The sequence below is a fragment of the Herpailurus yagouaroundi genome, unplaced genomic scaffold, assembly GCF_014898765.1.
Source record: "Herpailurus yagouaroundi ecotype Mexico unplaced genomic scaffold, PumYag 198, whole genome shotgun sequence".
NCBI lineage: Eukaryota > Metazoa > Chordata > Mammalia > Carnivora > Felidae > Herpailurus > Herpailurus yagouaroundi.
The window spans coordinates 9,868,739-9,885,365 of record NW_024412429.1 but is presented as its reverse complement, the minus strand read 5'-3'; the positions used below and the strand labels follow the sequence as shown (position 1 = coordinate 9,885,365).

At 38.9% G+C, this 16,627-nt stretch overlaps 1 protein-coding gene across 5 annotated transcripts in view; it reads right to left on the bottom strand.

The window, feature by feature from the left end:
* The window catches only part of SERAC1 (serine active site containing 1), a 66,621-nt gene extending 50,047 nt beyond the window's left edge, over positions 1–16,574 (bottom strand). For 4 of the 5 annotated variants that reach the window (XR_005782599.1, XM_040448764.1, XM_040448766.1 and 1 more), the window contains exons 1-2: positions 16,457–16,574; positions 193–284 (exon numbers count right to left, since the gene is read on the bottom strand). Coding sequence is in view for 4 of the 5 variants with exons in the window: in XM_040448764.1 (XP_040304698.1) it covers positions 193–283 (91 nt within the window). In the remaining variant the exon portion in view is untranslated. Of the gene's footprint in view, positions 1–192; positions 285–15,762; positions 15,824–16,456 lie in introns of all 5 variants that reach the window. The other variant, XM_040448765.1, reaches the window with a different exon arrangement.
* Positions 16,575–16,627: the final 53 nt, after the last annotated feature.

The window sequence follows — 16,627 nt, the reverse complement described above, 5'->3', positions numbered from 1 at the left end:
GTGAGAATGTGGTGATACTCGACTTTGAAAAGATGAGCATGAATTTGACAGGAAACATAGGGGAGGAAAAAGATTCTCAAGAGAAAGGAATATGCATGGCTCTGGGCCCACAAATTTGGGGTGCACCATTGGTATAGAAAATAATTCTATCACTGTTTCCATATGAAATACTGTTGTTGAAAGTGTACTCACTGATGTCTCTCCAGTACGTGGTGCTTTGGGGAGGAGGAGTTGAGGCTCCTATTCTTCTGCAACAGATGATACAATAAGCAGCCAGGGACATTCTGCGTGTTTAGAACAATGATAACATATTTAATTTGACAGCTAATTTAAAACATTCGACTATAAGAACACGCCACAATCACAGTTGGACTGCCTACAGACTTCGGTTTTTCAAGACCAGGAAAAAAACTTTTCAATTAAAAAAGAAATTTCATCCTTAAAAAAGATATACTAGAATAATACTTTGGTAGTACTTTGACTATTCTTCAAACTGAGTCCAACTGTGAACAATGATTCGTAGGAAGCAAGAAAATACAGATTATTAATCAGAATGTCGATATATGAATTCAAAATTTTTTCAATGTCTGTTAAAATATATATATATATATATGCATATGGATAAAGATATTTATATTTACCTACGATGACCAAAGGCCCTAGAGAAATGAAAAGTGCTCTGAATGGAAGACATACTTAGAACCCTTGCAAGCATTCTGCTTTTCTCTAGCTACTTCAGGATGGTACCCAACACGGTTTAAAATCCTTTGTTAGCTGTTGGCATCCTATCAGAGAAGGAGAACTGTCACTCTACTTCATCAACTGAGTAAAGATGATTGAAATATGATGCAATAGTTTCTAGAACAATTCAGTATTCTGGAATCATTATCAGATTGCTTTTGGACAAGACTGCTCTTCTTTTGTGATTGCTATAAAGGAAAAGAAAGGAAAGTGCCTTCAGGGACTCATGTGAGAAAAGGTCCTTTGGTTGAACATAGAAGTTCTAGCAGCTTTATAGTGATAAGGGGGAAATTACTTGGTGTGTATATGTAAGAAATATCTGTTAGAGATAACACAAAATAAAACTTTTATATTTTTTCTCATAACTGCAGTACATCAACTGATGACTAAGCCAACTGATTTAGGCAAAAGGTAAACTCGTGAAGGTCACTGCTTTAAAGGTCATTGTTTTGTATTTTCTCACCTTTTTAACGGGTTGCTACTACTTCTCCATGAGACATAAGGATAATGGTAAAGACGATATAAAGGCTGCAATGAAGTAGATGCTCGTGAAGCCAGGGCAGAAGGCAATGTAAACTACTTTGAGTTTGTGTATAGATTTGTATTTTAATTACTACATAACAACTTGAGTAAAACAAAAACACAGAGCAGTAATACCTATTGCTTCTTTCAATCTTGACACTAGGAAAGCAGTCAACTATAAAACATTACACAAACGCTCTTTGCTATTACTTCTCTGGCCTAAAAAGCTTTATATTGTTAACTTACACATACCTCCCCGCTTCCCCCAGCAGGCCCCCCTTCTACTAAATCCTGGGAATAAATTGGAGTCTACTGGAAATGTATGTCGTCCTCTTATTTCCTTCTGTGTTTCCTCAGGTGACTTCACTGGCCCTGGCAGCTGTCTCCAGTATAAACCGCTTCATTTCTAACTCTCTCTCAACTCTCTGAGTCTTGATTTCTCTGCTCTCCAGCCCCAACTAACCTCCCATCCCTCCCTCATCTGGGAGTGAGCAGCCTGTCCTGTGGCTGTGCTTCTCTCCCCACCCCGCCTTGACCCCGTGGTACATCACTCTCTGCCTCCTCCCTCAACAGTGCTAGACCTCTCCTCTTTCTAGTAGCCTGCAACCCTAATCTGAAAACATGTGTTCTTTCTACAAGTGGACAGCCAAAATGGGGTGGAGTGGGGGAGAGTGGTTTGGGGAGAATAAGACAAATTGGGAGCGGGCTCTCAGAATCGTTTCTGCTGTCCCTAATCCGTTCTCTCTTCGTCCCCACAACGACTGCTCTAAATGACCCACATTCCCTGCGAAGCCTCCTCCCTACCTCTGTCCTTCTCAAATGGTCTCTTACTTCACTGAGAAAGTTAAAACTACAAACTCCCTCAACTTCTGCCCTCTTACCTATAAGCAAGGATAGATCCAGGTAATGAAGGGCTTAACATTTATTCACATGGGGAGGAAGGAGGTGGGGAAGTTCTTTAAAAAAAAAAAAAAAAAAAAAAAAAAGAACACAAAATCACAAATGCCAAATTAGGTTCTAAAATAAAAGCTATTTAGAATGAGAAAAGATATGATAACAAATGACTGAAGTCTTAGAAATTTTGATACCTTTCTTCTGAGATTTCATGAGGCAATTTGTCAGAAATGCTTGTGGAAAAATGTTTCTGGACCACAATCTGGCATCCCCTCTCCCCTCAGGACATTACAAATCCTGGTAACTCCTAGCACTCAAAGGGGCCCACGCCAGTAAGGTGCCCGAAGCATCAGGTTCTTGACTCTCTGGTCAATCCACCTTGGCCTACAAATGATACACATCTGTGCTGCCTTTTCCAGATTCCAAATGGATCTTCTGCACTGTTCTTCCCAGTTTCTGAGGAAAACATCTCATCCCCTTTCCAAGGGGAAATCTTGTCCTGAGTCTCATCTCTTTCACTTCCACAGGGACCTTGACTCATTCACTAGAAATGCTTTTCTTGTCTTAATCCTCACTCCCTTTCTTTCAGCTCTTCCTACGCCTCCTCCCTTAAATACTGGATTTCCAATGTTCTCCCATCAACACACGAAAACAAATGACTGGGGGGGAGGGACCTCCCTCCCTCCAAGTGCCTCTCCTCTCACCTTCCCTAAGATTCTCTCTCCACTGTCCTTCTCTAGCACTGACATAGCACTCCCGAAAGTCAGCAGTGAGTGACATCTTTGTTTCTAAATCCACTTTTCAGTCCTCCTCTTGTTTTTTTCTGAAGCATCTGACTTCTCTCCTTCTCTAGCTACTATGACTCCTGGCCTTCTGGTTTTATTCTCACATTTCTGGCTGCTCCATCCCATTACTCATTCAACATGTACTGAGCACCTATCAACCGTCAGGGATGGAAACTTCAGGTGTGAATAAGGAAGTATGGCCCCTGCCATTACTGGGCTTACAAGTGGGGTGGGGCTATCTCCACCTGACCCTTAAAGATTAGTGTTCCAGTGACTTCCATTTATGGTTCTCTTTTTTACCTCATGCTATACCCTCCAGCTGAGAAATTTCAGTTTTTTCTCGTTCGACTTTCTTTTGCTGTTCTCTAAATCTCAACTTCTTCCATAATTTTTTCCTCTTTCTATCTCTCTGATATACATTATGGGTCAAGATAGAACTTCAAATCTATCTTCCAATTCACCAATTCGTTTTTAAAATGTATGTAAGCTGCCATTCATCTATCCACTATTTCAGTAACTTTTTTTATTTTTAAACTTTCTAGCTGGCTCATCTTGCCTGCTTTTTCTTCCCTTTTGACACACTATTTTGTTTTGTCTTAATGTATGGTAGAATTTTTTTAATTTTTTTAAATTTTTTTTATATGAAATTTATTGTCAAATTGATTTCTATACAACACCCAGTGCTCATCCCAACAGGTGCCCTTTTTCTTAAATGGTCACAAGTTATTCCTTTTTTTATTTTTGGTAGTTTTTGGTTTTGGCAGTACCCCTCTCTACTGATTCAGGAGGTGGCTTTATACCTGACATTGGCCATAAGACCACAGAAAAATGATGCAGGCAGACACGTGAGAAGCACTGAGGCTTCTGTCTTTGCTGCTCTTGGGATCCTTGTGATCACCATGTGAAGATGCCCAGTTAGTCTGCTGGATGATAAGAGAAACGTGGTCCAATATCCCCATTAGCCCAGCTACCAGTACCAACTGCCAGGCATGTGAGAGCATCCCAGACTAATTCACTCCTAGCTGTCCCTACGAACCCCCTATCTAAACTTTAGACTTGTAAGCAAAAATAAAATGGTTCTTTTTGCTATTAGGCTTTGGGGGAGTTTAAACTGCAGCAATTAGCTAACTGATACATATGGTTTCTAAACATTCCTTTACACTTTAGGCTTATCTTAAAGTTTGTTAGAACCACTATTTCTAATAATTAGGGCTGGCTTCTCGGTGGTTTGCTTAAATTCTTTGTAATCTTTGATTGAGAGCTCATTTTCAGTGGGAGTATCTCTGGTGGGAATCCTATTATCACTGTGAGCTATAGCAATTCAAATTTTCTCAGCCAAAACAGGACAGGTATTACCAATTTATAGATTTCTCAAATTGGGTTCCCAGCATTATCAGGACAATGTTAATACAAACCCCACAGACATATGTTGTACAGATTTAGAGTGCAAATTTCCACTCTTTCATGTTCCTAGTAAAAAGGGTATTTCTGGGGCACCTGGGTGTCTCAGTTAGTTGTCTGACTCCTGATTTTGGCTCAGGTCATGATCTCACAGTTGTGAGATCCAGCCCAGCATCAGGTCCTGCACTGGGCATGGAGTCTGCTTAAGATTCTCTCTCTCCGTCTCCCTCTGCCCCTCCCCTGAGTGCTCTCTCTTAAAAAAAAAAAAAAAAAAGGAAGTTTCCAATACTATTTCTATAGTCTAATGGGAAGAAATTTTCTAATTCCTATCTCCTTGAAGGTGTATGCCTTTTTTTTTTTTTTAATTTTAGAGATAGCAAATGAGCAAGGGAGAGGGGCAGAGGGAGAGAGAGAATCTTAAGCAGGCTCCACACTCAGCACAGAGTTCGATGAGGGGCTTGACGCAGGACTTGATCCCATGACCCTGGGATCATGACCTGAGCCAAAATCAAGAGTCAGACACTCAGCTGACCGAACCACCCAGGTGCCACAAAGTGTATGCCTTTAGACATCATCTTTAACTCTACATGAACTTAGGTTCAAGTAATTAAGTTCTCTATCAGTTTGTAATAATCCTGCAAATGCTTCAACCTTCCCTCAGTGCTATTACTTTCTTCTGAGTTTCTTCTCTTCCTTCTCACAATTCCAAGTTCTTCCATTACATTTTAACTAAAGTTTTCATGTGCAAGGGTGCTGCCTAAAAGTAAAAGTAACTTTTTATTTTTATTAAGTTTATTTGGGAGCACATGCATGTACAGAAGTGGCAGAAAGAAGGAGAGATTGAGAATCTCAAGCAGGCTCTACGCTATCAGCCCAGAGCCCAATGTGGGTCTTGAACTCATGAACTGGGAGATCGTGACCTGAGTAGAAATCAAGAGTTGGACACTTAACCAACTGAGACACCCAGGAGTCCCTAAAAGTAACTTTTTAAATTTAATCATATTATTCCCTTGCTTCAAATCTTTCAGTAATTCCCCACTGTCAAAATCTGTATTTCTTAAAATTTTGGTCTCTAGGAAATTAGTGGTACTCAGTTATCTAGAGTACTGCAGGTTATCTCAGTTTCAGAGGAAAAGTGATAAAAAAAAAATTTGTTCATTCACCTTTTTTTAATGGTAACTTAGATACACCTTTAAATATTCCCCTTAAAAATTTTTTTAATCTTTATTTATTTCTGAGAGACAGAGAGTGTGAATGGAGGAGGAACAGAAGCAGAGGGAGACACAGAATCCAAAGCAGGCTCTGAGCTGTCAGCACAGACGGGAAGCACAGACAAGCCCAGACCCACGAACCACAAGTTCATGACCTAAGCTGAAGTTGGATACTCAACCAACTGAGCCACCCAGGCACCCCTCACCTTTTAAATGTACAGTTCCAAAGTTTTGACAAATGCAATCAAATCAAAATATGAAACACTCTTATCAACTCAAATAATTTTGTGCCCTTTTGTCAAATCTCTTTCATACACAGTTCTGGAAACCACTGATTTGTTTTCCTCACCCTAGTTTTACCTTTATTAAGAATGTCCTATAAATGGAATCATATAGCACATAGCCTAGGAGTCTGGTTTCCTTTCCTTAGCAAAAGGCAACTGAGAATCATCTTGTGTTATTATATCAGTAATTCATTCTTTTTATTGGCTATTATTCCATTATATGGATATTACTTGTTTGTTTATATATTCCCCAGCTGAGAGACAGTCGGATTGTTTCCAGTTTTTGGTAATTATGAATAAAGCAGCTATAAACACTTGCATACAGATTTTTTTGGTATAAACATTAGCTTTGATTTCACTTGGGTAATAACCTAGATGTGAGTCAAAAGGTAAATATATTCTAACTTTATAAGAAAGTGCCAAACTTTATTCGCAGTCAGTTGCTTTTATTTTACCCTTTCTAACAGGTGTGTAGTAATAGCTCATCATTGATTTAACTTGCATCTCCTCAGTAACCAGTAATATTAAGCATCTTTTCACGTGCTTATCTCCTGTGTCTGTATTCTTTGGTGAAAAGTCTGTTAAAATATTTTGCCCATTTTTTTAAGTTTTTTTTTCAATGTTTTTATTATTGAGAGAGACAGAGTCTGAGCAGAGTAGGGGCAGAGAGACACAGAATCCAAAGCAGGCTCCAGGCTCTGAGCTATCAGCACAGAGCATGATGCGGGGCTTGAACTCATGAAGTGTGAAATCATGACCTGAGCCGAAGTCAGATGCTTAACTGACTGAGCCACCAAGGTGCCCCTCTTTTGCTTATTTTTAATAAGGTTGTTTGTTTTCTTATTATTGAGTTTTGGGAATACTTTACATATTCTGGATAAAAGATCTTTGTTACATGATTTGCAAATATTTTCTTCCAGTCTATGGCTTGTCTTCATTCTCTTGTATTTTTGGAAGAGCGGAAGTTCTCAATTTTGATGAAGTCAAATTAATCAATCTTTACTTTATGGATCATGCTTTTGGTATTGCATAAAAGAAGTCTTTGCCTAACCCCGGGTCACTAAGATATTCCCCTATAACTTTCTCTGCAAGCTTTATAGTTTCAGGTTTTTACATTGACTCATGATACATTCTAAGGGAACTTCTGTTTGGGGTGAAATTTTTTTGCATATGAATGTGCAATTGTTTCAGAATCAGTTGTTGAAAAGACACCATTTCCTCATTTAATTGCCTTTATTTACATCTTTGCCAAAAAATAATTGACCAAAATAATTGACCATGTGTATATGTTGTCTATTGCTATCTTTTTTCCATTGCCACACAGTGCTGATTATTGTAGATATACAATCTTAAAATCTGAACTTGTTCTTTTTTCAAATGGTTTTTGATACTCTAGTTGTTTGCCTTTCCATATAAATTTTAGAATCAGCTTATTTCTACAAAAAATTCTTCTGAGATTAATACTGAGTTTTCCAAACCATGAACATAAATGATCTCTCCATTTGTTCTGTCATCTTTTATTTTTCCACCCATGTTTGGTTATTTCCAGCATACAAATATTACCATGTATTTTTAAAAACTTATACCTAAGTATTTCCTGGGTTTTGGTACAAATGTAAATAGTACTTCCAGGATCCTTTTTTTAAATTTCAATTTCCAATTGTCCTTTGCTAGTATACGAAAATTGCTGATTCTGTGTATTTCCTTATAACCTGTGACCTTGCTAAACTCATTAGTTCTGGGACTTCTTTGGCAGGGGTGGGAGACCGTTGGGGATTTTTGACATACACAATTATGTTGCCGGTGAAAACAGTTCAATTTCTTTCTTTCCAATCTATATGCCTTCTATTTTTTAATTTTGCTTTACTTCACAGGATAGGACCTCCAGAACAATACTGAATAGAAGTAGTGAGGCAGATCTATTCTTCTATCGCTCCTGATCTTAGGAGGAAAGCACTCAGTCTTTCATCATTAATGATGTTAGCTGTAGACTTTTTTGTAGATGTCCTTTATTGGTTTGAGGGCATTCCCTTCTATTCCCAAATTACTGAATTTTGACAAAAACATTTTGTTCATCTATTAAGGTGAACATCTGATTTTTCTGTAGTCTGTTAATATATTACTTGATTAATATTCCCAGGACAAATTGAAGTCATGATACACCATTATCCTTTTTATATATTGTTGGATTCAATTTGCTAATACTTTAAGGATTTTTATGTCTATGTTCATGAGATACTAGTCTCTAGTTTCATGTGATGTCTTTAGCTTTCACATCAAGGTAATGGTGGTCTTACAAAATGAGCTGGTAAGTGTTCCATGTTCTTCTATATTCTGGAAGAGTTTGTGTAGAACTGGTATTCTTTAAGTAGTATTCCTATATTATCTTTTTCAGGTCTTAGAGTCTAAAGTGCAGTCTTCTCTTTCATTCCTGATTTTGGCAATTTGTGTCTTCCCTCTTTTTCTCTTAGCTTCTCTGGCTAGAGGTTTATCAATTTTGTTGATATTTTCAAAGCAGCAGCTTTTAGTTTCACTGAATTACCTTGTTTTTCTATTATCAATCTCATTGATTTGTGCTCTTATCTTTATTAGTCTCTGCCTTCTGCTTGTTTTGATTTCAAATAGTTCTTCCTTCTCAAACTTCTTAAAATTGAAGCTTAAATCACTGTTCTAAGGTTTCTTTTCTTTTAGTTTATAACACTAAGAGTTTCCCTTTAAGTTCTGCTTTGCCCATATCCTTCAAATTTTGATATACTAGTGTTCTTTCATTCAATTAAAAATATTATTTTAAATTTTTTACAAGTTTTTTTAAAGTTTATTTATTTTGAGAGACACCAAAAGAGCACAAGCAAGGGGGAGGGGCAGAGAGAGAGAGAGAGAGAGAATCCAAGTAGGCTCCTTGTGGTCAGTGCAAAGCCTGACATGGGGCTCAAATTCACAAAACTGTGAGATCATGACCTGAGCCAAAATCAAGAGTTAGACACTTAACAGACTGAGTCACCCAGGCACCCCTAAAAATATTTTCTAATTATAGTGTGACTTCTTCTTTGACTCATGGCATATTTAGAAGTGTGTTATTTAATTACCAAGTATTTGGTAATTTCCAGATATCCAATTTTTAGCTTAATTCCACTGTGGCTGGAGAACAGGCTTTGTATATTTTGAATTCTTTTAAAACTTGATTTGTTTTATGGCACAGAATACAGTCTACCTTAGTGAATGTTCTACATGCACTTGCAAAGAATGTATATTCTATTGTTGTTGAGAAGAGGATTCTACACATCTCTATAAGGGAAAAATGGTTGATAGTGTTTTTTAGGTCTTCTCTTCCTTACTGATTTTATGTCAACTCATTCTGTTGGTTACTAACATGGAAGTACTGAAGGCAGGGGCTAGTCAGATCATGAAAGTCCTTTTTAGCTAAGTTAAGGAGTCTAAAGTTTACCCTGAGTTTTGGGAAGTTGTTGGGAGATTAACCTCAAGAAAATGGAGTAACATGATAAAAGTAATTTTTTTTTAACTTGACAAAGTTGGAAATGAGTTGGAGAAAAGCCAAAGAAGCAATAGGGAAAACCAACAGGGAGACTTATAATGATAATTCAAATAGAAACATGTACTTGAATTAAAGCAATTGCTCTGAGAATGATGAAGAAACAGATTTAGGAACTATTAAGAGAATTGGATAACCACTTGAATAAGAGGTGGAGAGTCATGGATAACAGGGAGGAGACGGTTATGGTTGTTTCTGGTTTGGAATACTGAGTATGTAGGGAAAACATTTACCAAAATAGGGAAATACAGGAAGAGTAATTGATTTGAGAAGAAGGATGAATTCCCAATTTCAATATAAGGTTCTTATAAAATATTCATGTAAAAGGTCTATTAAATTATGTGGGTTTAGCAAACACGTCTAAGCCATACAAACTAATGAGTCATTAGTACATACTATGAATTGAAATCATATGTTGGGGTGAAGTTATTGAAAAACAGTGTATAAAAAAGTGCTTCTCAAAATGTCATCTTAAGATTATCAGCAGATTATTAATATGCAGACTCTTAGGCACTATTTTAGATTGCCTTTCTGTCTTCAGTCTCACAAGGTTGAAACCAAGGTGTTAACAGGGCTGCAGTCCTTATTGAAAGCTCTGGGGGAGAATCCACTTCCAGGCTCATTCAGGTTGTTGGGGGAATTTAGTTCCATGCAGCTGTCAGACTGAGCTCCTTGTTTCCTTGCTAGTTGTTGTCTAGGTGCCACCCTTAGCTCTCAGGGGCCACCCTCTGGTTTGGGCAGGTAGCCTTCTACATCTCAGAACCAGCAACAGCTTATGCTTTCCACATTGCCTTATCTCTGACTCTTCTGCTTTCCTATTCCACTTTTAAGGATCCATGTGATTATATTAGGCTCTCTCAGATAATCTAAATTTAGTTTAAGTCCTATAACTTTAATTCCATCTGCTAAATATTTTTGCCACATACATAACATATTCACAAGTTCCAGAGATTGGGGCATGGACACCTTTGAGGGACCAGTGTTCTGCCTACCATAAGCTACTATGAGCATTCTGATACAAGACTTTTTCTAGACATACATTTTCATTTTCATACATTTGGGTGAATACCTAGGACTGGAATTGCTGGGTCATCAGGCAGATATATGTTTAACTTTATAAGACACTGCCAGATATTTTTCCAACATGATTGTACCATTTTACGCCGTAACCAATAATGAAGGAGCATGAGAGTTCAAGTGGTTCCACATCCTCACCACTATTTGATGCTGTCAGCCTTTCTGATTTTAGCAATTTTAGTGGGCGCATGGTAGTATCTCCTTGTGGTTTTTTTTAGTTTATTTTTGAAAAAGAGAGGGAGAAAGAGAGAGAGAGAGATTGAGACAGAGGGCAAGCAGGGGAGGGGAGGAGAGAGAGGGAGGCACAGAATCCAAAGCAGGCCGCAGGCTCTGAGCTGTCAACACAGAGCCCGACACGGGACTCGAACTCACGAACCACGAGATCATGACCTGAGCCAAAGTTGGCACTTAACCGACTGAGCCACCCAGGCACCTCAGTATCTCCTTGTGTTTTTAACTTGCAATTCCCTGAAAACTAACAATGTCGAGCACTTTTTCGTATTTGTGTTAGCCATTTACATTCATTTTTTTGTATGTGAAGTGTCTGCCAAGGCTTTTACTTATTTTTCATTTGGACTGTTTGTGTTTTTTAAATGAGTTATTAGCTCTCTACTCATTCTGGAACCAAATCCTTTATCAGCTATATGTACATATATACTGCAAATATCTTCTCCTAGTATGTGACTTATCTATTCATTCTCTTAAAGATACCCTTTCATGAACAGAAGTTTTAATTTTCAAGTCTCTTTTATCAAATCTTTTTTTATTGCATTCTGTGTCCTATCTTAGATATTGCTGCCTACCTCAAAGCCACAGAAATCCTGAGTTTGTTTTACCTTTTACTTATAGGTTTTTGATCCATCTCAAATTAGTTCTTGTATATTGGATGCAATAGTTTCGCTACCCACCCACCCGCACCACCATATGGATATCCAACAGTTCCAGCATTATTTGTTGAAAACCTTTTACTTTCCTCACTGAATTAACTTGTGCCTTGGTTGAAAAATCAATTGACTAAGTGTGGGCATATCTCTGGACTCTACTGTGTTTCATTGATCTATTTGTCCATCCTTATATAAATACCATACCATGTTGATTATTAGAGTTATATTACAAATCTCGAAGCTAGGTAGTACAAGTTCTCTGTTTCTGTTCTTCCTTTTCAAGACTGACTATTCTAGGTCTTTGGCACTTTCACACAGTTTTAAAGTCAGCTTGTCAATTTTTGATTTTTAAAAAATCTTTGGGATTATGATTGTGATTGCATTAAATATGAAATGCTAATTTTAATAACAGGAGAAATTCTGAAAGACACAGAAAGTAAAAAGGGAGGGATTATGAGTACCAAATGAAACAAATATTCAAAAGCTCCATTAAATTTAACAACAGGGGGGTCACCAGGGCTTTCACCATTTTCACTGCCCTGGTTGAAGAAGAAACCAAACTGAAACTAAATATCCAATTTCCTCTTCATTCTTATTAATAAAACACCAGAATTGTAACTGGGCATACAGGTAACTGAATAAAGACTACCTATCTTTCCCTCTAGTTAAGGTGACCGCTAATTAAAAACAGGCTAATGGGCTGTAAGTGGATATGTCATGTGCAACTTCTGAAAAGTGTCCTTCAAAGAGCATGTGCCTTGGGGCACGTGGGTCGCTCATTTGGTGGAGTATCTGACTCTTAATTTCAGCTCAAGTTATGATCCCAGGCTCATGGGATGGAGCAGGTGAGCCCATGTTGATCAGGCTCAGTGTGAACCTGCTTGGGATTCTCTCTCTCCCTCTGCCCCTCTCCCCGACTCGCTCTCTAAAAAAGAATATATGCTTTTCATCTTTCCTTTTCCTTCTTGCTATGAGCAGGTGGCATATGAAATTAAAGCAGCCATCTAAACCATAAGGTAGCACGCTGAAGATGGCAGAACAGCAAGACAGAAGAGCCCAAGTCCCTGATGACCATGGAGCTGCCACACCAGCCAAGGCCTGCCCACCTATGGAATCATATGCAGAGTTAAGCCATTATTATCATCTATTTCCTGTGTAATGCAGCCAAATCCAATTCTAATAGATCAGTTTTAAATATATCTATATGCCAGTCATTCCAAAGTTGCACCTTCAGCCACAGTCTTTCCGGACTCATCTATCCAACCACTACTGGAACATTTCCGCTTGCATGTCAAACGGGTCTTTCAAACTTAACAATCCAAAACAGAATTCTCTATTTTTTCTTCCTATAGTCTTCCTCCACTCATCCTCTTCACTGTCACCAAACAGCAAATGGTTTTGGTGATAAATGATAAATGATCTACCTTGTAGTTCAAGCAAAATACCTAGATGTTGCCCCTGATTCCTTGTTTTCCCCTCACCCCCTATCCAAACCATGCACAATTCCTGCTCTCTGCCATCAAAACACATCCCAAATCCATCCTCCTTTCTTCATCTTCACTGTTACCCCTCTAGTTCAAGTCAACATTATCTTTCATTTGGAATAATGCAATAGCAACCTCAATGGTGCTTTTTGTAACTTAAGAAATCCTTCCCAGTGAGATGAAAAAATTCCAGAGATAGACAGTAGTGATAGCTACACAATAACATGAATGCCACTGAACTATATACCTAAAAGGAGCTAAAATGGTAAATCTTATGTGAAAAATAAAAACTTTCCTGGAAACAATACAGACTCCTATATATTTTTTTCTAAATATTATATAGATGTCTTTCATACGGCAGTCTTTAATCCATCTGGAAATCACTATTGTGAACAGACAGTAATAAGAACCTAATTTAGTCTTTATTCTACATGGATACCATTTATTTCAGCATTATTTAGTGAATAGCATATGCTTTCCCTGGTTTTATAAGACCATTTCGTAGTATGCTAAGCTCCCATATATATGTGGGTGCATTTCTAGGCTTTATTCTATTCCATCAGACTACTTTTCTATGCCTGAATCAATACTAGTAATTAAGAATAAATAGTCTTAATTATTATAGCTTCATATTAAGTTCTGATATCTGGGAGGAAGGGACTTCATTTTTTTCAAAATTGACTTAGCTATTCTTAGTCCATTGGCTTTCCATATGTATTTTAGGTTCAGCATGTCAAGTTCTGTGAAAAATCACATGCAATTTTCATTGTAACTATACTGAATTTGTAGAATTGGGGGAAACTGACACCTTTATGATATTGAGTCCTCCCACCCATGAATATGGTATATCTCTTCATTTACTTGGGTCTTCTGTGTTTCAATAGAGCATTGTAATTTTCTCCCTAGAGGACTATACAGCTCTATACAGATCTATTTCTAGATACCTTTAGTTTTGAATACTGTTATGAATAGTAACTTTTTAAATTAAAATTCCTAGTTAGTTATTGCTGGTTTATAAGTCATTTTTTAATTCAGAAATCTTCCTGAAGTCCATTTTTTTCACTATTGGATAAAACTTCCTTTTTCCATTGATTTGTGATCTTTTCTCTTACCTCATAAATTCGTGCATACGTATGCCTACATATGTACATACACATATACACACATATTTTTCTTTTGTTCCTGGGATGTTTATTCGATTCCATTGCTTTGTCTCATACTACTGTCAGTTTTAAATGCTGTAGTTTTATATTTTTATAACATTACTCCTCTGTCTCAAACTTTTCTTAGCTCTTTGTTAGTTTACTCTGCCAGGTAAATATTACAATCATTTTGCAGATTCCTCACCAGAACCTACCTAAGTTATATGATTTGGGGGTTCGGAGGCCATTCTGACACCCTCTAACCAAAGCAGTCTTTCCAGTCACTATTACATCACCATCTACCTTCTTGTTAGCTGATTTTAGTCTTTCTCCTCCCACTGTAATTAGTTGTTTGTTCATCATTGTATTCCCAGTGTTTAGAACAGTGTCTGGCACATATCAAATGCACAAAAATGTTTGCTGAATAAATGGATGGAGATTTTAAATCTGGACAATTCAGGGAAACACCTGAAGAAAAGCAGGTTTTGAAGTAACTGCGAAGGATGAGAACTAGTTCACTTTGAGGAGGTGCTTCGAATTACACACAGGTGACTAATGTGTAGGCTTCGGGCCAAACGGTCAAGTAGAATGCATGCAAGGAAAAAAAAAAGGAAAGAGAGAAAACATACTTGCAAATAATAAGTGTTGACAAGGATGTGGAATAAAAGGAACACTCAGGGAGACTGGGTGGCTCAGTGAGTTAAGCATTTGACTCTTGGTTTCCGCTCAGGTCAAGATCTCACAGTTTGTGAGTTCAAATCCCATGTTGAACCCTACATTGGGCTCCCTACTGACAGTGCAGAGCCTGCTTGGGATTCTCTCTCTCTCTCTCTCTCTCTCTCTCTCTCTCTCTCTGCCCCTCCCCCTGCTCATGCGCATATAGGCTCTCTCTCAAAATAAATAAATAAACTTTAAAAAAAAAAAAAGGAACCCTCATACACTGTTGGTGGGAAAGCAAGCTAGTGCAGCCACTGTGGAAAACAGTATAGAAGTTCCTCAAAAAAAATACAGGATTACCGTTATCATCTAGTAATTCCACTACTAGGTATTCACCCAAATAAAAACATTAATGCGAAAAGATATGGGCACCCCTATGTTTATTACAGGCTTATTTACGATAGCCAAGACACAGAAGCAACACAGGTGTCCATCCACAGGTGAATGGATAAAGCAAACGAGATCTATTCATGGACTATTAGGCGTAACAAAGAATGGAATCTTGCCATTTGCAACAACAGAGATGGATCTAGAGAGTATAATGTTAAGTGAAATAAATCTGTCAAAGACAAATACCGTAAGATTTCATTCCTACATGGAATTTAAGAAACAAAACAAAGAAAAAAGACAAACAGACTTTTAAATATAGAGAACTGGTGGTAGCCAGAGGGGAGGTGGATAGGGGGATGGGCGAAATAGGTGAAGGACATTAAGTGTGCACTTACAGTGGTGACCAAAGTGTTGAATTTTTATACTGTTCACACCTAAAACTATAATGGCATTGTATGTTAACTATACTTGGATTAAAAAAATCTTAAAAATTAAAAAAATGGGGGGGCACCTGGGTGGCTCAGTCGGTTGAGCATTCGACTTCTGCTCAGGTCATGATCTCAGGATCTGTGGGTTTGACCCCGCATTGGGCTCTCTGCTGTCAGTGCAAGGCCCGCTTCAGATCCTCTGTCCCCATCTCTCTCTGCCCCTCCCCCATCTGTGTTCGTTTTCTCTCTCTCTCAAAAACAAATAAACATTAAAAAAAATTAATAAAAAAAGACACTTTGGTAGAACCATACCTAGAGAGCACGCACGCGGAAGCAGCAATACCGAAACCAAAAAGAGGCAAAAATTTGAGGGCTAAAAAGAGGAAAATGGAATATAAGAGCTGGTTCATAAATCACACAAACACACGAAGTAATACTATGCAGCATTAACTTATTTGGGGAAGTACAATTTAACCTAAGGAACCTAAGCAAGAAGCTCATCCCTCCACTGGTAAAAAATAAAGTGAGAGCTCTATTAGACTATACATCAAAATTTGGGGAAAGAATTAATTTTAGAACCCTCTGGGGTCTTCCACTTTAAAATGACCGTTACCGGGTTTAAAAATCTAAAAGCATTCAATGTATTCAACCTCTCGGGTCAGAGCTAGAAGCTGTGGTTTGGCAGGTGCCGATTTGAATGAGGGGACTGTTTCCTACTCCTTCCCATCATCTTTCCGTGACTACCGAGGCGGGGCTGATGGTACCGGCAGGTGCTTTTTGGGCCTCAGAGAGGTGCCGGAGCTGGGCAGCGAGTGGGAACGAAGGGTCGGGCGGCCCAGGCTCAGAGAGAGGCCCTCAAGCCCGGCGGCGGGGCGGCGGGGCGGCGGGGCGGCGGGTCAGCAGGTAGGTCGGGAGCCGTGCCCCGGCGCCGCCCTCCCCACTCCCTGCCGTGCCGGCTTCACGGACACCCTCGCCCGCCCCCACGAGCCCGGGCTCCCCTTCCTACCTGCCGGCACGCGGACTCGGCCCGCCCTCAGCCGCTCACCGCCGACCCTGTAGGCAGGCAGCGAACCCTTCTCGGCGGTTCGCAGCTGGAGCCCTCCAGCCGCCTCCCGGCGGCACGTGATACCACCCCCGCCCCCGTCGCGCCCCGCCCCGCCCCCTCGGCCCAGCTCGC